Below are 20,630 nucleotides of genomic sequence, written 5' to 3'. Positions count from 1 at the left end.
AACAGGGTAGTCCTTGTTCATGTATTTGCTTGCCACTGAGTGATCTTACCAAGAATCTTACTTGTGGACATAATCATAAGACAACTTCATTAGCACCTAAGGCATTCAATCATATCCCCCCCTTACCTGATTTACCACTACCATCCACCTCCAATCTCCATCTACATATGGAGGAGCAACGCCCCTCCTGTAGTTTTTACTCTCTTTACAAAAAGCTTATACTGCTATACAACTCTTGCACCCTGGAAATTTGGTATGCTGCCCCCCAGATCTCCAATTGAGAGATGGGTCATAGAATTGGTGAATAAATTAGTTTTTGAAAATACATGATGCTCCTAAACCTAAAGCCTCAAACATGCTTATACTTCCAATGTTGTATGAGCAGACTCAAGGACACAAACAACATAGAGATATTGTAATACTAGCCACATGAAAATCAAGGCATCGCTTCAACAATGCATTGAAAGTGGCAGGCTCAACCATTCAGTGTTTCAAATGCTCTCAACGAACTAATTCCTGTTAGCCAGCCGTGGAGTTTTATCCATCGGCTGTCCACACAAATGCCAAAAGCCCAATGCCTAATGATACTGCTGTTACCACCACTCCAAATACAGCCATGGCCAGCTTTGAGACAGGCTTCTCCTTTCCGACTGTTTCTAGTTCACCCAGCAAAAAACGGATCCTGTCCACATCAGCATCTTTGGCAGCTTGCAAAAGCTTGCCCTCCACCTTGCAAAACCACTTAGACTTCAGCTCTTTAGCCTTGTCTTTCCCTGACCATATGAAGCTTGTGATCCTCCAAAGTAAGATCCCCATGTATATGCCGGCAACAACATCAACACTATAATGATGGCGCTCTCTAATCTCACGCTGGGCAGAGTGTACCACACAAATCCATACAAACCAAGACGTCCATCCAGGGTTAGCTTCCTGCAAAGCGAACAAAAAATATGTACCGAGAATGTGTAATCAGGGACAAATATCGAAGCTTCAATGTAGATTTATAACATTTGAAATGTCATGAAAAATTATCCCATCAGCCCACAGACTCTAGCAGTATAATCTGATCTCACCGTCCATGCCATGGCTGTAAGTACAGACACCAAGATATGGCCACTAAAAATAAGATCATTGCACCCCCCACCAGCTCTCTTGAGGGTGTTAAACCATGATTCCTCTCCACCATCAGGTTCTTTTGGCCTCAAGAAGTTGACCAGAAACTGCATCAATCCCCAATTTGGGACATACTCAGGAGGATATTCTGCAACAGGAGCTGTGAGCAACAAAGGCACTTCAGAAACTTGTTGCACCAAACAGGGCACGAGCAAGGTAACATCGAGCGTAGAATTTAAAAAAAAACCATTGTCAACATCATACCATAAACTAGCAAAGAAGAGGACTAGGGGGCATTCACTTGCCATAAATCAAGTCCTTGTCAAGCAAAACCTTGATCATGTTGGGATCGCTCACGTAGGGGGTATAATACTTCTGTGCCCACGGATGGGGATGGTCGGGAACTTGGAACCTAGCTTGTGCACACCAAGGGCGTGCAGAAGGGAGAATGGTGGCAACAAAGGTCATGACTCTCAAGAGCCTTCCAATACCCATCGTAAACATGTAACGGGCTCCCAAGCCAAGACCAGGGGCTTTGACCAAGTCGAACAAAACTGAGAAGGCGAGCATGAGGAAGAGCATCAGATAGTGATGCAGCACCACGAAGTGAGCGCGCAGAAACTCCACCACCAGCGGTGGAAGATGCTCGTTCAGGGCAAGTAGAAACCACTGGCCTGTGTCGGGAAGCGGTGGTGTTGACCTGCATGCAAATGCAGCACGTCAAATGCAAGACCTAGATCTTGTTATAACAAACATAGCATCGCGAGATCGGTGCCCACCAGTGCCAGGAGAGGCCCAAGACAGCGGTGACGAACTGGACGGCGATAGCCTCGATGCAGAGAGCGCCCAGCATGAAGAGGAGGCAGGCGACGAAGGCGGGGGCCGCGCGGAGCTCCTTGTGCCAGTGGCGGTACCAGGGCGCTCGAAGGGCGGCCGCGATGGCCAAAGATCCCCACAGCACGGGCTGCGTGCTGGCGTGCAGAGCCGGCTGCACCACTCGCAGGTAGTCCAACGCGATGTAACTCACTGCTGCAATCCCCAAAACATGCCTCCGCGCTGCCATCCCGCTCGCTCTCACGCCAAGACCCCTCGCGCCCCCGCCCCTCCACAGGAATAGGAAACAAGAACTCTCACGAGGAGGGAGGGTTTGGCTGCCCATCAGCTGCGAGCGATATGCACTCGAGTTCACACGGGCCGATTCCCGGCCCCGTGTGAACTACCTACCTACCACACAAATGGGAATGATTGCTTAATCACACAAGGGATTTCAAATGGGATTTTTTATGCAATAAGATGTTATTGTTGTTGTAAATAAGTTTAAGAATTGAATAAGAAAGAGGTTATGATTGCTGTAAATAAATTTAAAAATTGAACTTTCAAAAGACGAAAAAGTCGTTAGGCTAGCTAAAATAACAACTCTCCTAGTGGTTTTTACACTTGGACAATCTTATTCTTACTCTCTTGTTAAACCATAAAGATACTCATGGGAATATGCAATTTTAGCCCGTGAGGCTACACTTGTGCGCCAACTTCTTTCAAGTTCTTTTGGTGAGATGAAGATAGTGTCCTTTGGTGCTCCAAGCTTGGCAAATGATTATACATGTTCCAAGCTATGCATAAAGCTCCTTCTTGGCCATGGGAATAGCCAATTTTAGCCCGTGAGGCTACACTTGTGCGCCAACTTCTTTCAAGCTCTTTTGGTGATGAAGATGGTGTCCTTTGGTGCTCCAAGCTTGGCAAATGATTATACAATGTGTAAGCTTCTGAATGATACCTTCAATGCTCACTTTCATACACTTTCTTAACATTAGGGTTTTCTTAGGAAATTAGGGTTTATGGTCATCTTCTTCATGAATTTCTTGCATAATGTGGCTCTCCCAACCTTCCTCTACCTATACATGTGTTCAATGCTTGATTCCAACCAAGATTTAGGGTTTCTTGGCCCTCTTGAAGGATTTGGGGATTTTCTTGAAAATTAGGGTTTCTACCATTAAGTCTTGAGATCCAGAGTGATAAACCTCTTCCCTGTGCATTCCTTTTCCCATCTATGCATTGCACAATTCATTTCGTTGAATCTATTAGGGTTTCTTGAAGAATTATGGTTTTGGGAAAATAAGCTTAACTTGAGTGCTTTTCTTCATTAAAGCCTTGCCTAATCATGGTGCCTTGAACCTAATCAAGCCTCTTTTCAATTCATTAGCCTCCCTTATCACTATAATCAGCTCAAATGACCAAAGAGGGATGTTGACTACAAAGGGAAACATGGAAATGCATTGTATATGCTTCATGCAAGTTGATTGAGGGCAATTGGCATGTTACTTGCATTGGTGGATTGGTCTTTTGTTGCTGATCTTTAGAAGCAAAGGAGAAATCATGAGATGGATGGTTTATGCTATGAATGGTGAAAATGGGGCATGAGTCATGCCATATGGTTGAAATTACATGAGTACATGCATCTAAATTATAACTGGATTCCATCCAATCATTTCAAGCAAGTTACACACCTTACTTCACTTGTACTCCCATAATTCAATTCATAGAATCTACATTGTGGTAAGGGTATCCATGACTAGAGGTGAAGAGGAGTCATGGGGGAGTGTTTTGCCATGAATCTTCCTTGCCCCATGAGTGCCATGAGAAAGTGGTAAGGATGAGGATTAGGAGGGGGAGTGGAGGCAACTCTACGTGGCCATAGAGCATCAACAAAATCGTCATCAACAATTGGCACATGTGTTGGGCAAATTGCAATGGCTTGGACACTATGTGAGCTATGCATTGGGCTAAAAAGAATGTACAATTTGATGCATACAGTGGCACTTGTATTGGCAATGTGATGTATCATAAGCCTTGCATTGGCTTTGGCACTTTGTGAGAAAATGGTTTCTACAAATGTGATCCTTTTGGAAAGTGAAAATTGAAGGAGACTATGGCAAATTTTCTTCCAAGAGACCTATAAACATGGGAAAAGGATGTCACATAAGGCTTGAGCTTCTAATGGCAATTGGGGTGCAAGGATACAACGTCAATGGTAAACAAGTCAAACTATGGGCAAATTTTGGCCACTTTTACCACCCATTGTCGGCAGAAGCTGAAACCTTGAACCTTGATTCAGTCCCAACCACTTAGGACTGAACCTAAATTGACACCTAGGCTTCATTACCCATCCCAAACCCTTCCAAACAAGCTAAAGGCCATACTTTTTGGAGCTATTGTTAAGCAATTACACCCTATTTTGTGAAGCAACCCTGTTTTGGAAGTTTATACATCAAAAGTGAACTTAAGGACTGAACTTAATGGGTGTCTAGTACCCCCCAAGAGGATCCTAACAAGCTAAAGAATGACCAAATCAAACTCTTGAGTGGAGAGTTATGACCCATTTTTTTGTGAAAGCCTGTTTTATAAAAACCCAAAACAAAGAATACTAGGGCCCAACTAAACCTAAAGTAATCATTACCTTTCTAAAGAGCCTTAGCTTGTTCAAATCCAATGACACTAGATCCACTTTGTTAGCTTAGGAAATAATTCACCACAATAACTTTATAACCTTAGATTAGGGTAGTTTAGGAATGGGATTCCAACAGTCGTAGGTGTCATTCTAATTCTCAAAGTCAATAACTATATACTTGCTTACAAGCACTCATTATAATCATCTATGAATGGTAATCAAGAAGAAGAAGAGCTTTGAGTCTACTTTCTGTTTTTTGCATTATTTGTGTAATGTCGCATTCACATGCAGTATGTATAATCTATTTATTGTTTAATTCTATCATAATGTTTATTGTTAATTTTAATTCTATCATAATGTTTATTGTTTAATTCTATCATAATGCATTATTTGTGTAATGTCGCATTCACGTGCAGTATGTATAATCTATTTATTGTTTAATTCTATCATAATGTTTATATATTTGTTGTTAATTTTTTTTTACTATGTTGGTTTATCTGCCAACACTTTTGGTGATCCTGTTGGCGATCGATTCCCTGCCCATGCTCTGTTTTCATCATCTAATCATTATGTATGTGCCGCATGGAGTTGGCATGGGTGGATTATTTGCTTTTGTTCTCATTTAGATCAAGATGGTGTTCTCTGCTCCGTCCTACATGTTAATGTGTTTTCTCTCTGCTCCGTCCTATATGTTAATGTGTTTTCTCTCTATGAAGAGGCTTTCTCTCTAGCCCATATACCACTATTTTGCTAACCTATCAACGGCGTTAGGTTGATCGCGTCAAAGTGACCACATTTCATAGGTCTTTAGAGCGTCTTTAGTTTATTGTTTAATTCTATCATAATGCATTATTTGTGTAATGTCGCATTCACGTGCAATATGTATAATCTATTTATTATTTAATTCTATCATAATGTTTATTGTTAATTTTTTTTTACTATGTTGGTTTATCTGCCAACACTTTTGGTGATGGCGATCGATTCCCTGCCCATGCTCTGTTTTCATCATCTAATCATTATGTATGTGTTGCATGGAGTTGGCATGGGTGGATTATTTGCTTTTGTTCTCATTTAGATCAGGATGGTGTTCTCTGCTCCGTCCTACATGTTAATGTGTTTTTTCTCTATGAAGAGGCTTCCTCTCTAGCCCATATACCACTATTTTGCTAACCTATCAACGGCGTTAGGTTGATCGCGTCAAAGTGACCACATTTCATATGTCTTTTAGAGCGTCTTTCGTTTTTCAAATTCAAGCCTATTTTAGCACTCCTCGGGGGTTATTTGGTCATATATCAAATTCATGCTCAATCCGATGTGGAAAATCTTCTTTTGTTGAAAGATAAGCGTGGTAATGACTGTTATTAGTCATCACTCACAAATTTTCAGATTATCCATCGATGAATGGACTGAGCGTTATGATGCTTGTCTAGAGCGTCGTCAACAATGAGTTACATTGGATTATCAAACGGAGGACGTTGACGATGATGATGTCTCTTACGGAGGAGGAGGATGGCGCCAGTGTAATCAAGCTCGATATGTTTCCTCCAAGGATCCAAACCTGTCATGCCATAACTCATCAAATGTATCCCATGAATGACCACCATGATCATTATCACCCATATAATCATCCATAGCTGCATCATGAACATCATCAGCATAAGTACCCATGTTGGTGTAGTCTACGTCCTTATCAGGAACATAATCACGCGATGACCTGAGAGTGTGGGAAACTCAATCAAGTCACCAAAAGAAGAATCATCCCACGCAAACAATACCGAACCATCTGTGCTGATGTATGAAGTGATGAAACTGCCGTGTGTGGACCACCTAGACCATCTAGCATATATCTTCTCTCCATCGAACACACCTCTCAAACACAAGGCATATAGGACGTGTGAACAACCAACAATAAGGCCCAAGGTGTAAACAAACTCACAAAATCCCCTAAATGTGTGACATAAGCCCACAATGTGTTAACACACATGATCAAGGCTATAAAAGCATAAATAGTGTGAGAAAATGCTAGCAGTGCCAAAATGTGTAGGAATTAAGGATAACAATGCACAAAACCCACATCGTGTGTGAAAAAAACCCCCCAAATAATGCATCAACATGTGTGGCACTCACACACATGAAAAATCACCAAGGAAACTCAAGGCATGTGAATAACACCCACAATACTCAAAAACATGTGAACAAGCCCAAGTAAATCCAAAAGCATGTAAATTTTCTCTAAGGTACAAATATGTGTAAAGAGGTAAGGATTGGACAAAATATGGATAGGCCAAAAGAATGGGTAAGGGTGTGGAAGGACCTAATGTGAACTGTCATAAGTGTGAAAAGTTAAGAAAACCTAAGATTAAAATAATCTTCCCCCATATTTCTCAACTTCCTTCTCACATTGGCGTCTAGGGAGCCCTTGAGTTTTTTTTGGTATTCTTCTTTGCCTTGAGTTGGTTGAGCCTTTTGAGAAAGCTATGAAGCTACTTTTTTTTAACGTATTTGTTGTGCTTGAACATATGCAACTGTGAAGCTACTTTGTTGTTTTTTTTATACACCTATGCAAATAGTTTGCTTGTGCTATGCTGCAACATGATGGCACTCTTTGTAGCATATTGCTTGCAGTCAGTGTTGTTACGAAGCTTGCTTTTTCAAATGAGTGCTCTTTGTAGCATATCACTATTACAAAGCTTGCTTGCACTTGCAAATAGGCGCTCTTTGCAACATGTTGCTATAAAAGGTGATGAAGGTTGCTTGTGAGTTGTTGTGAGCCGCGCTGCATTGGCCTAGCGGATGAGCATCCTGTTGCACTTGCTTCTCTTATGCAATGAATGCATGTTGCTTATGAGAGCTCAATTAGCACAATGATGCATGTTGTTGTGATGTGCTAGCTAGCTGAGCCAAAAAAAAAAGAATTATTTTATTATCACGACTGATAGTAACGCCTGCTTGTCGAAGTTAGCAAGGCCCTAGTCCTTGTAAGGTTCCTCCTCAGCCCCTAAAGATGTATAAGTTCTCCTTTCAGTCCCCTGTGATCATTCCCTTTTTTAGAATACAAGAAAACATTATTTTTCCTTGTTTTTGGCCTAGAGAGAGAAAATATTATAGAGAGAGGTAATATAGTTTTGAGATATTTTTGGATACAAAGTTATCCTTTAAATTTAAGATGAATTCCCCTGAAACAAAAGTTTAAAAAGAGTTTTCCAATATGCATTAGAAATTAATTGAATATGTGCACTGGATACCTTAGCCTAGGGGTACCTATTTTTAGAAAATTATGGATTAAGGTCCAAAGAGTGTTCTAATGGGCCAGTGGGGTTAATCCAAGTGTTTGAATAAGAAAAATGCAAGAATAAAAGAAAATCCACCAAAAAAGAGTAAATTCTCACATAAGTACTGGTACTTAATAGTATAAAAATGGGAATTTTGACACCTCAGGAGGGTGAGTGGAGCTCATGAAGGAGGCACCTATAATCCTCATCATTTTCCTAATTTTTAATTCAAAAAAATGAGCTATTTCATCTCTCCTCTCTCCTCTTCCAAACTAGATAAAAAAAAGGTGGACCAAATTGAATCAAACTGAAGCTGGAAGCCTCTAGATCCTAGTTGGGCTTGGTTGGTGGCCTCCCTCACCTATAAATAGAACTCCATTCCTTTGTATTTTCATATTAGTGTATTTACATGCTAGTGTGATTTTCATTTTAGTGTAATTCCATTATCCCTCTACCTTGCCTCTCCATTGTGAAGCTTTGGTGCTTCACTAATCCTCTTCTTCTCTTGGAGATTACCCTCTTCTACTTGGTGGCCAAGCCTCTTCCCTTGAGGGCTACACATCTCCTTAAAGAATCAAGCCAAAACCAAGGGTAAGCCTAAAACAATGATGTTTTACTCTCTTCTTGGATGGTAATCTTCTTCCCAACCTCTCTACATGCTTGGGAAGCATTCTAATTCATGGTTTCTTCTTAAACCCATGCCCTTTTTGATTTATGTTGTTTAAATGAATTAATGTTAATCTCTTATGCTTAAATGTATTGTTTTTTATTTGTAATCTCTCTTTTTGAAAGAATACTCACTTTTATGGTTAAATTCTTCTTGGAAGGATAGTCCTTAATTCTAATCTCATTTTCTTACCCAAAACTCTAAGCCTAACAAGCTAGAGATGGAGATTAAACATTTTTATGATTTTTAACCTACTTAGAATGAGGTTAATTCATTTAAGCTTGTTTTTATGATAAGAAATTTCATATTTATTCATTTTAAGATGAAAGAGAGCTTAGGATAACATTCATGTATTTATTTTCATATGAAAGTGATATTGGATATTTTTTTAAATAAACAAGATGCTTAGATGCAATTATGCTTAGGTTTATGCATAAAGAAATTTTATATTAAAAGAGGAAGTCTCTCCATATTTTTATGTAATTATGTTTATGCATAAATTTAATAATGCAAAAGAGGAATTTTTATAATATTCTATGCATAAATATTTTAAATATAAAAAGAGAGATTTTTGTTACATTTTTGAATATACATTCATAGTATGTGCATGCATAAATATCTAGATGTCAAAAAGAGAAATTTTTGTTATATTTTAAATCGGTATATTCATGGTATGTATATACATGAATATTTTTGTTTATCAAAAGAGGAATTTTCATCGTATATTTAAATAGGAATATGCATAATTAATTTTGGTATCGAAAAAAGAATGTTTCATCATATTTCTATGTAGATAATTATGGCATGTTGATGCCTAGGTTCAAATGGAGAAGAGAATATTTCTATGTGAATATTTTAATAAAATTATGTATGCATATTTATTAAAGGATCATTTAGAAAAAGAAATATCCTTGTTAAATTCCATTATTCACGAGTAGAATTATTTATAGTTCTATTATATCCAAGGAAGAATGAATTTTCATATTATTGGATGTTTATCCTTATGATTAGAAATCACAGTTATTTTATGAGATAAATGGAGAAATATCTTTAGGAATAAATTCAAGTAATTCGGTGCTAGACCATGACCACTTGAGAAAGGTGGGTTAGTAAGATGTCTGCCCATCTCTTGAATCGTAAATTAAGCCAAGACTTGTGACCATTCCCATTTCTTCAATACGAAGAAGGGATAACCGTCTTATTTAGAGAATTTTCCCTAAGACTCGAAATTGTCTAGAAATAAGTTAGAAATTCATTTGTAATTGATGGATGGATCACCCGAGATACGAGATTCATGATTTTCATTAAGGAAGTCTGGGTTTTGAAAAAAGGGTCTTGTGAAACCATTACTACAGATGTTTTCTCGTAAATGGCTTTTCGTGAGAGGAAATCAAACTCAATGGGAAAATACTACTTGCATAGAAACTATGTTTTTGTAAAGGACTGTCTTACGCCAGAATGTTGGAGGAAGCATTTTGTTTATTGTTTAATCTAAGGAGAGTTTACGTTGCAATAGCCGACGGGGAGTCATCGAAGGACGTCTCTCGCGCGGCAAAGCCTGCCAAGGTCTTGACTAGCCTCGGTATGGTTAAAAATGGTGCGCTTTCGGTACGATGGGCGAGGGCCAATGAAGCAGTCTCTGAGTGAAGTACTAGGACACCTAAGGAGGATCCTAGAGGGTTCTAACCAGGCGATGCATAGGCTCGCGGGGGCTGCTAGGACACCCATGCATATGTCGAGGGAGATCTTCATGGATTGGCGAGAAATTTATTTATGTGAACTGGAAACTATAAAATTAGATCTCGTTGGTTGACTAGCTAGTCTTCAACAGAGGGTTGAGGTTAGGCTGGATCGGTGGATTCTTATAATAAAGTTCAGTTATGTTCAAGTTATGATAGTTGAAGTAAGTCACAGGGTAATTCTTGTTCTATGGGAAAGAATCAATGGCTGTGCCTCACTTGAGGGAAAAAAAGCAATGATCTCTATGAGCCAAGTGCAAGTCCCTTCCTTGATTCGGCCATTTGACCCGTGGGTTCGGTCGGAACACAAAGGATAGTTTGAATACAAAGGATAGTTAAGGCTCTTGACCCCGTTAGATAAATTCTCGTTAGAATATTTTCCTGGAGGAATCGCCGGTGCTTTCTAGGCGAGGAAAGTTTTTCCGATTTTGGTTTTGGAAGAACTGTCTGGACATCTCGACTCTGATTAATGGGTGTCGGCGAACCAAGTCAACAGTGTAAGGCAATCTTGTCCATACAAAGCTTTGACAGGACTCATCCAAATGCTTCGATGATAAGAAGCATTGTAAGCAAATTCAACCAGATGCAAATGGCTTAACCATTTCTTGGGTCCCCTGCCCCACAGCATGATGACTGAAGGATATCTTCTATTACCTGATTCACTCTTTCAGTCTAGCCATCTGTTTCGGGGTGATAAGCTGTGCTGAGATCCAAAAAAGTTCTTACTGCTTCAAAGAATGCAGTCCAGAATTTCGATGATGTGAATTGGGGATTCTGTCACTTACTATCCTCCTGGGTAAGCCATGCAATCTAAAGATCTCTTTAAGGAAAACTCTGGCAACATCCACTGGAGTGTATGTTTCTTTCACTGGAATCAGATGGGCAACTTTGGTTAGCCTGTCAACTACCACAAAAATGGAGTTGTAACCTGATTGCACTGAAGGTAATCCAATGACAAAGTCCATATTGATACATTCCCACTTCATCTGAGGAATTTCTAGAGGCTGCTGTTTCCTTGGCATCTTGACTCTCTCTGCCTTGACTCTCTGACACATTAAGCATTTCCACACATGATCAAATACATCCTTTTTAAGTCCTCGCCAAAAGAAATTTTTTTTCACAAACATATAGGTTTTTATAAACCTTGGATGTCCAGCTATCAGGCTATCATGGGCTTCTCTCAAAATTCTTGGATGTCCAGCTATCAGGTTATCATGGGCTATCATGGGCTTCTCTCAGAATTCTTCCCTTTATTCCCTCATCATTGGGAATACATAGCCGATTATTATAATACATGCATCCTTCATCCAATTTGTACTCAAGAACTCGACTCATTTCCTGAGGAGTCTTGCTTTCCTACATCAAAAGGGTAGCAATAGGGGCAAAGAATTTGTCCTGCATGATTCTCTCCCTTGCTTTACTGATTAATGGATTTGACACCATTGTAATTGCTTCACTGATTAATGGATTTGACACCATTGTAATTGCAAGCAAGGAGGCTTTTTTGCTGAGCGCATCTGCCACCACATTTTCTTTCCCCGATCGATACTTAATTTCAAAATCGAATTCCTGCAGGGTCTACATCCATCTCCTTTGACGCATGTTGAGATCCCTTTGCGTGAAGATCCACTTTAGACTTTGATGATCTGTCATCAAGGTGAACCTCTGTCCCAAAAGATAATGTCTCCACAACTTCAGAGCATAAACTACTGAGAGTAACTCCAAGTCATGGACGTTATAATTTCTCTCATGTGTTCTGAGTTTTCTGGATTCATAGGCCACTGCATGACCTTCCTGCATAAGAGCACTGCCTAAGGCAAACCCACTGGCATCAGTAACTACCTCAAAAGGTTTGGTAAAATCTGGCAACTTAAGGAGGACAAGGTTGGTTACTAAGGCTGTCTTCAGCTTATGAAAGGCACTCTGACACATTGCAGTCCACTGAAAAAAGTGTACTCTTCTTGAGAAGGTTAGTTAAAGGGGATGCTATTTGAGCATACCTAGGTATAAAGATCCTATACCATCCGGTTAATCCTAGGAATCCTCTGACTTCCTTTACTGTCTTGGATTCTGGCTATTCTACGACTGTTTGGATCTTTGCGGGGTTAGGAGAAATCCCATCCTTTGACACTATGAATCCCAAGTATTCCACCTAGTCGAGAGAAAGAACACTTGCTCTTTTTTGCAAAGAGTTGGTATTTCCTTAGGATTTCCAGGACCTTGCGCACATGATCTTCATGATCTGCAGCATTCTTTGAGTATACCAAGATATCATCAAAGAAGACAAGAACAAAATCATCCAAGTATTCTCTGAGAATATCTTGCATAAGACCATTAAATGTCGTCGGGGCATTAGTCAATCCAAACGACATAACTGTGAACTCATAATGCCCATAGCGATATTGAATGCTGTCTTCGGGATGTCCTGTTCCTTGATTCAGATCTGGTAGTACTTGGATTTGAGATCTATCTTTGTGAACATTTGTCCCACTTAACCGATTCAGAATTTCATCAATCCTAGGAATAGGATACTTATTCTTAATTGTTAATTGATTTAATCCTCTTTAGTCAATACAGAGTCTTAGCGTTCTATCTTTCTTCTTTTGAAAGAGAACGGGCGCACCCCAAGGTGAGACATTGGGTCTGACGAATCTTTTCTCTAACAGTTGTCTTAACTGCTCCTTAAGCTCTATGGCTTCAGGGGCTGGCATTTTGTATACACGATGGGCCACTGGCTGAGCTCCGGGGGTTAACTTGATCTCATGATCTACTTCGTGAGATAGAGGCATCTCAACAGCAGTCAGCTCTTCATGGAACACATATACATACTCACTTTACCACTCTGGTTCTTTAGCCTTGAATTTTATGTCTACCGGATTCATCTTAATAACATAAATAGCTTGCCTCTTTCTGAGCCCTTTTAATAATTTAGAAGCCTTGACTAATTGCAGCACTGGGGATCCAGAAATTCCAGTTCCTTGAACTTTATTCCTGTGAAGGTCAAGGAAAGAGATGGTTCCTTTGTGACAATGAATATCAGCTTGATTCTTATGGAGCCAATCCATTCCAAGGATTCCATCATAGACTCCCAAGGGTAGGACTCTGGAACTGGCACTCTATTACGTTCCCATCTAGACTAAACTGAATAAGGTTTGTCTCAAGGTGTGTGAAAAGAATCTTTCCACTGGCCAATTCCACTTGCATAGGTTTCCCTGATTTTTGATTTAGGACTAATTTATGCCGCGACATCCTGGGGAAATAAAAGAATGAGTACTGCTTGAATCAATCAAAAGCTTGAATTGCTTACCCTGGTACTCTGCTAGAGTCTGGAGGACTGAAAATTGACGATTATTTCCCTGATGCTCTATTGCTGCATAGATCTGTCCTTTTTCTTCCTCCACTTCCTCAGGTTATAGTAGCTGCTGCTGCAGTCTGAGGTGGAACTCTCTCTCTTTGGTTACTCCAATTATGGGAGGGAGTTCGAAGACTGCTTTGCATGGAGGTTGCATGCTGAGCTGGCACTCTTCTGGGGTTGCCCTGATTTTGGCGCGGGGGACCCTGATTGGACTAATACTAAAAAGGAGTCTGTCTTTGAATTCTGGGACCTTGTCTTTCTTGGCCCACAGAAGGAGATGGGCAATCCTTGAGCTGGTGCCCAAACCCCTGACATCCGAAGTACCTGTTCTCATTTCGAAGCTCTTCCCTTTGCATTCTTGAAAGAGCCGGAGTTCCTGAGAAAGAACTTCGAGGGAAAGGTCTTCCTTCATTCCTGAAGCTTCCCATCTCCAGATTCTGGTCGGGACCTTGGTGTCTCTTTGGAGGCGGAAGGCTAGAAGAACTTCCCGGTGTCTAAAATCTCTTGAAGGATGAGGGAGCTGGCTTCGACGCGGGACTTTCACCATGAAGGCTTTGGCGAAGTCCTTTGCCATTCTGACAGCTTCTGCCATGGACACTGGCTTGGCATTCTTGACCAATGTATCTAAGGGTTCGTTCATTTCTCGAATGAACCTGGCCATAAGTTGCTCTTCGTCTAGAGGTGGTGAATACTTGAGTAGAAGAGAAAATGCCTCGTGATATTCTTCGATGGTTTTGCTCCCCTGGTTTAGCTCTAAAAATTCATTCATTTTGGTTTCTAAGAACCCGGGGGGACAAAACCTCTTAAATAGGCTTTAAGATCATTCCAGGACTGGGTATCCCTGTCCAGATGGTTGGTGTTACAATGGTTCCTCCATGCCACCCTGGCTGTTTCCACAATTTTCAGCCTGGCAAGAGCCATTTCGCTCTGCTCATTGTAGCCTGTGACATCAAAATACTCTTCCATAGCTTCCACCCATTTCTCCACAACCTCGCTCAGGTTCTCCCCTTCCCCTTTGAAGGGTCCTGGCTGAGTTCTGTGAAGAGCCTTGTGAACGTCGGGGTCAAGCTCTTCTTCATCAGTGAGAGGGTTTGGCTGACGGCCACAGTTCCCTCGCCTCATGATTCTGCCAAAAATGATATATTATTGAATTTTTATTTTGATATCGTCCACGAGATCCTAAGACTTAAGAGGTTCGGAAAATAATTTCTTAAACAAGATAAATGATCTTATTGGAGATCTATGACATATGTCCGGTAATAGATTTTACTTCATCAATTCATCACGATAAGTAATCACTTATACAACAGGGAATTTTTCCACAAAACATTTCTTTATTTATAGAAAGGTTGCAATATGTACATAGAGCAGCTCGACTCCAGAAGTCCAAATCTCCTCGGGAGACGCATAAGACGGTGATGTGTGGACAAAAATAGAGGAAGGCTGATGATATGTACATACTGTGCAGAGTACTGAGAGTTTCAGGAAAAAATGTAATCAGTTTGGGTCAGCTTTGAGTTTTGCTTGAGATTAAATCTACCGAGCAAAAGGAGTGGAGGCATAACCATCAGGCCTTGCATCATTCACATGATGTGAAGAATTTATTATTTTTGTTAGCAAACCTTCGAGTGTACGTGTGCGTGCCCCAAAAGTAAAATGGGCACTTGTAAGTTGTATTCGAAGGTGTGCATGGGCATGAGGGCAATTAATTATTGAGGGGGCCAATGTTATATGTGTATGAAAGGTGAAAATGTCCAAGGTTTAAGGAAATTCGAGAAGGTGGCTACGTGTATGCATGGCAGCGAAGGAGATGGTGCAGGAGCATTCGACGGAAGAAGGATGCCGATTTGGGCCAGGATGGCGGGTTCTTCCAGAACGAGGGCACGACGACTGGCTGGCAAAAAGAGGAGAGCGTGTACGTCAACAAAAGAGAGGCGGGGAGCTGCAGAGGGCAGCGAAGGAGAGAGAGGAAGACTCCGACTGTAAGCAAAAAAGGAGAGCACGTCAGTAGCGGAGCCGTGGAGGAAAGGAACGCCGACTGCAGTAAGCAGAGAGAAGGAGGGAAAATGTCGACTGCAGGATGAGTGGTGAGAGAAGGTCGGCTGGTGACGACGTCAGAGAAGGAGCTTCTCGTAGGGCTGTCATCTCGTGTGGCGGGGAGTTCTAAAATTTGTGTGTTCTGGCGCAGTGGCTGCTGGTAGCGCAGCAGAGGAGGATAGAGGATGACGTCCACTACAAAAAACAGAGAAAGAGAGAAGGGCATCAACTGCAGGGGAGCAAAGGAAGAGACAGAGTGGGAACTGCAGAGAACCTATGAAGAGAGCAAGACCCCGATTGTGGAAGAAGAGGCAAGAAGATGTCATATTTTTTTCAGTAGTCTCATGGGCTAAACGTCAGCAGTGAACCAGTCATAGCAAAAGGGACTCGAAGGTAGATCACCATTCAAGAACACAAAGGATGAAATTTTAAGCAGTTCTTGTCGAGAAGTAGAAGTAGATGCTGCTCATTTTGTTCTAGAGAGTGAAGCGAAGAGTTCATGAGGATGCTGATTTTATGAGAGAGAGAGAGAGAGTTGAGGATGTCATGTAATAGAGAACCCGTGTAGCTACAAGTTACAGCTCATATTGATAACCTTACTCAAGTGAACTCGAGAAGCTGCGGTGCTAAAGATGGTGGCTTACAATCTACTGTCGCTGGTGATCTGAACGGGAAAACTATGATGCTACTAAGGGAGAATAAACACTTATGGTGAAGTTTTTTTTCTGTGAGGACCATGAAGTTCCAGAATGTTTCGGTTCATCCATGAGTTTCCTCATTCCTTGGTGCCTTCACTCAGAGTCTTAAAATATATAGTCTTGTAAATCTAAATAAGCTTTGAGGGTAGCCCACCACAGATATGTATCTTGTTCTGGAGCTTGGTCCAAATATCCATGAACTGTATTTTGAAGATCCTTTAATGTCTGAGATTGTATACTTTGATAGTGATGCAGGGTACTGGTCAGTTGTAATTTACATAGATGAAAGGGAGTGGGCAGATTATGAGTGGGTGTTAGAGGAGGATGGTTCTGAGGATATAATGGATATCCAACTTTGTATAGAGACGAAGACTTGTTCTGAAATAAAGTTTTGTTTATGCTCTTGGGTCTGGTGTTCTGGGTGTGTATGTACCAATGTGTGGAAGTGTGACACTCTATAAAGGCATATATAGCTATACCGCTTCCGTGTCATCACTTTTTGGTGCCTCCATAGAGGAAGAAATTTCCTTCGGTTTGTGAAAGAAGACAAGGGCTTGTGTGAAAAAAGATCTGGAATATGGCTCAAGATTTTCCAGAGTATTGGGGATTGCCACAAGAGAGTGCAATTAGGTTTCTGGAGAAGATGGAGTTTACAGCTTTAATGAAAGACAGGGCAACCCCGGAGATCCTTTCTCAGATTTTGACTTATTGCTTACAGGGTGATGCAAAAGCATTGCTAGAGATGTTCGTGTGACTACACACAGGAATGCTCATCAACAGGATCCTGAGTACCGTGTAGCCAATGCTGCAGTTTCGGCACAGTTTTCCCGTGTAAGAAGTTCGAATGATGTGTGGAAGGAGTTGTGTAAAATTCAGCAGAAGGATGGTCAGGATGTGGATCAGTATCTGATAGAGTTTGGTAGACTGTGGAGTCTATGGTGTGAGGCTTTGATTCCTGAAGAACCCCCGTAGATGATAAAGAGAGACCGAGTCTGAAGGTGGAGCTGAAGAACCTCGATAGCTTTGAGGAGGCTGTCAAAGTTGCTCGAGAGAAGGAGTGGAAGGTGAAGCGTCTGAGGCAAATGGGAATACAGGAAGAGCCAAAGAAATTTGTGAAGATGCCAGAGATTGAAAGTATGCATACTGAAAGAGAAGCTGCTGTTGTTCCTGAATAGGAGGATACTTTGAAGAAAGACATTCATGATGCAGTGGAACTCATGAAGTCTCTAAGTTTGAATTGGATGGAAGCAGGTGGAACGGGAAGAAGCCGAGGTGCCCCAAATAATAAAAGAGACACTATGCTAACAGGTGAAGGAAATATGGGAGGATCAGGGAGAGGACGGGCTATTATTTAAGCAATGTCCAATGCTAGAACTGCAGGGAGCGGGGACATATCAGCCCTCAGTGTGATAAACTACCCAGGGCAGGTGGTGGAATGTATCCCGTGATGCAAAGAACTAATGATAGATCAGGAGATCACAGTGTTGAGGTAAAAGATCCAAATCAACCCTCTACCAGTGGAGTTAAGTGGAGTTAAATGGGAAGATAAAGGAAAGGGACCGGCCCCCCTTAGCTTGATAGGAGTGGAGACCATCCCAGAGATCATGCCTATGGCCAAGAGGATAAGAAGTACAATGGCAGAAGCTGAACCGTCTTCTAAGAAAGGAAAACATGTCCAATTTGACATAAGCCCTCATCCCCAGAGAAGAAGAAAAGGAAGCCAAGAAGACGCTACAAAACTTCAGATTTGCGTATTGGTCAAGGTCATGAGGAATATACCCTGATGGGAGATTTAAAGGGAAGGGCAGCCAATATAACTTTCGCCCAATTACTTGGATTGTGTCTGAAGCTCAAGAGAGAGTGGAAGCGATTGGCAAATCCGAGGAAAGCAAATGAGCAGGAGCCCACGCAAGGTGAAATGGAGCTGATGTCTGTGGAAGACCTTCCTGATATCTGTCTGTCGGTTGATGCTTGGTGTGGAGGTGTGAGTGTTGGAGAGGCATATGTAGATGGCGGTGCACAAATCAGTGTAATGACTCAGTCTTGCATGGAGAGATTGGGGTTAAAGCTGAATGCTAGTTCAGATTTTAGACTTCGTTTGGCAAATCATGCAAAAGTGAAGTGTCTGGGTATATGTACAGGAGTACCAGTGCGGCTTTTGGTGTGATTTGCAGCATAAACTGCCATATTATGCCGACTGGTTTAGGAGCTTATCCACTAATTTTAGGCAGGCCTTTGGCTGAGACAGGTGGGTGCCATCCAAAATGGGAGAAGGGGGACTATAACCGTACATAACAAGAGAGGAAGAGCCAAGAAGTTCAATATGAGTAGCAAGCTAGAAATGAAAAGTGAGCCTGAAGAAACAAGTGCTGATGAGTATACAGATAGTGAGACTAAGGAAGAAAGTTCTACTTCTGATGATGAGGGTCAGATATCATTTTTAGTGAAAGAAGAAAATGAGCATGTAATGCTAACTGAAGAGATGTTAAAGGAGGAAGAAGAAAGCAGACTTGAAGATATGGATAGCCTGATGCAGCCTCCATCATCCAATGCAGAGAGAGAGAAGCTGTACAGGGTATGCTGAATCCCAAAATGCAGCCAGTGGAAAAAGAGGAGTATATGAAGGTAATACATAAATTTCCAGATTTATTCATTACCTCATATGAAGAGATCCGAGGATTCAAATGTGAACCAATGCCTATAGTATTGAAAGAGGGTGTGAAGCCAGTGTTTCAGAAGCCGAGAAGAATAAATAGAGAGCTATTGCCTGTGTTGAAAGAGGAGTTGAGTAAGTTATTAAAAGCAGGGTTAATTTATCCACCACCAGTAGATCACTCAGATTGGGCAAATCCAGTGGTCATTACTCCAAAGCCTACAGGTGGATGGAGAGTCTGTATCGATTACAAGCCTCTGAATGCTGCAACAAAAAGCAACCACTATCCTCTGCCATTTATTGATGATATTTTGGACAGGGTGGCTGGGTATGAGAGGTATTGTGTATGCGATGGCTTCTCTGGGTATTTTCAGATCTCAGTTGCTGAGAAGGACAGGCTAAAACCACTATCATTACGCCGTGGGGTTGCTTTTGTTACCGAGTAGTACCATTTGGTTTGAAAAATGCACCCTCATGGTATCAAAAGAATACTGATAGAATACTTGCACCTCTTACAGATGATTTTGTGAGAGCTTTTTTGGATGATATATGTGTATATAGTTCTCAAAAGGGGCATGGTAATAAATTGGAGCAAGTATTTTGTAAAATGGATGATGCAGGTGGACAGCTGAATCCTAAAAAGTGTCATTTAGGATGTTCAAAAGTGAAGCTATTGGGACATATGATATCTCAAAATGGAATTGAACCTAATCCAGAGAAGATAAAAGCTCTTATCTTATTATCTGCACCATCAACATCCAGGCAGCCTACTGCTGCTCTGCAGACTTTTGTCCAGAAGGTAAAATATATGGCAAGATTTATTCATTTAATATCTCAATTGCTTTATCCTCTTCAACAAGCCATGAAGAAAGAACCATTGCAATGGAATGAAGAATGCGAGGAAGTGTTTGAGAAAGTGAAAGAGGTATTGGGAGGTATTTCCAGTGTAAAAGCCCTAGATTTCTCTCAGGTCTTTTATGTGAATCCTTCTTTTGGTCCGGATGTGGTTGGAGCAATTTTAATGCAGAGAGGGGATGAGTCCAGATACATGAGACCTGTATATTTTAATGTGGTTGGAGTCCAGAGAGGGGATGAGTCCAGCGAGGGGATGAGTCCAGATACATGTGGTTGGAGCAATTTTAATGTAGAGAGGGGATGAGTCCAGATACATGTGGTTGGAGCAATTTTAATGCAGAGAGGGGATGAGTCCAGATACATGAGACCTGTATATTATGCAAGTAGGGTGAAGACGGAAGCAGAGAGGCTGAATTGGTTTTGTCAAGTTTGGTATATGCTTGCAGGAAATTCAGGTCATATCTCCTGTTGAGACCATTTGGGGTTCTGACAAACTATACTCTTCTCCCTCAGCTGGTGAATGGTACTTCGCTCTCAAAAGGTATGATGCGATGGTTAGTGGAGCTTCAAGAATATGATTTCTCATTTTTGATTTGAAGATACTTGCAAGGCCACTCTAGCAGATCTTCTAACATATAAGGAAGGCCCAATCCTGGTGAAGGAAGTGGATTCAAAGATAGAAAAAGAGGAACAAATTATCATTCTCGGAGCTCATGTTTTGTTCTTTGATGGTTCATATAAGAGGAGTATACATCAGGCCATCGGGGGTTATATAATCCAGGATTCAGAAGCCGGA

The 20,630-nt window shown here is 41.2% G+C and overlaps 1 protein-coding gene across 1 annotated transcript; it reads right to left on the bottom strand.

Annotated features, from left to right (window-relative positions):
* Positions 1-289: 289 nt before the first annotated feature.
* Positions 290-2,289, bottom strand: LOC147605641 (protein PHLOEM UNLOADING MODULATOR-like). The gene is made up of 4 exons (XM_086793247.1): positions 1,893-2,289; positions 1,419-1,813; positions 1,074-1,273; positions 290-930 (listed from the first exon to the last, which is right to left on the bottom strand). Exons 1-4 carry the CDS (start codon positions 2,270-2,272, stop codon positions 538-540), a joined length of 1,368 nt encoding a protein of 455 aa, XP_086649373.1. The 5' UTR covers positions 2,273-2,289; the 3' UTR covers positions 290-537.
* Positions 2,290-20,630: the final 18,341 nt, after the last annotated feature.

The sequence above is a fragment of the Cibotium barometz genome, chromosome 59 (genome assembly GCF_041138505.1).
Source record: "Cibotium barometz isolate CiBa-2024 chromosome 59, ASM4113850v1, whole genome shotgun sequence".
In the NCBI taxonomy this organism is placed as follows: Eukaryota; Viridiplantae; Streptophyta; class Polypodiopsida; order Cyatheales; family Cibotiaceae; genus Cibotium; species Cibotium barometz.
This window is presented reverse-complemented; position numbering and strand designations above follow the sequence as displayed.

Bases quoted from the DNA above. Each gene is read 5' to 3' on its own strand.
- LOC147605641 (XM_086793247.1), bottom strand. From the start codon at position 2,272: ATGGGCAGCCAAACCCTCCCTCCTCGTGAGAGTTCTTGTTTCCTATTC. The intron at 1,814-1,892 runs GTGGGCACCGAT...ATTTGCATGCAG, and splicing joins TTGGGCCTCTCCTGGCACTG to GTCAACACCACCGCTTCCCG. The intron at 931-1,073 runs GTGAGATCAGAT...TTCGCTTTGCAG, and splicing joins TTACAGCCATGGCATGGACG to GAAGCTAACCCTGGATGGAC.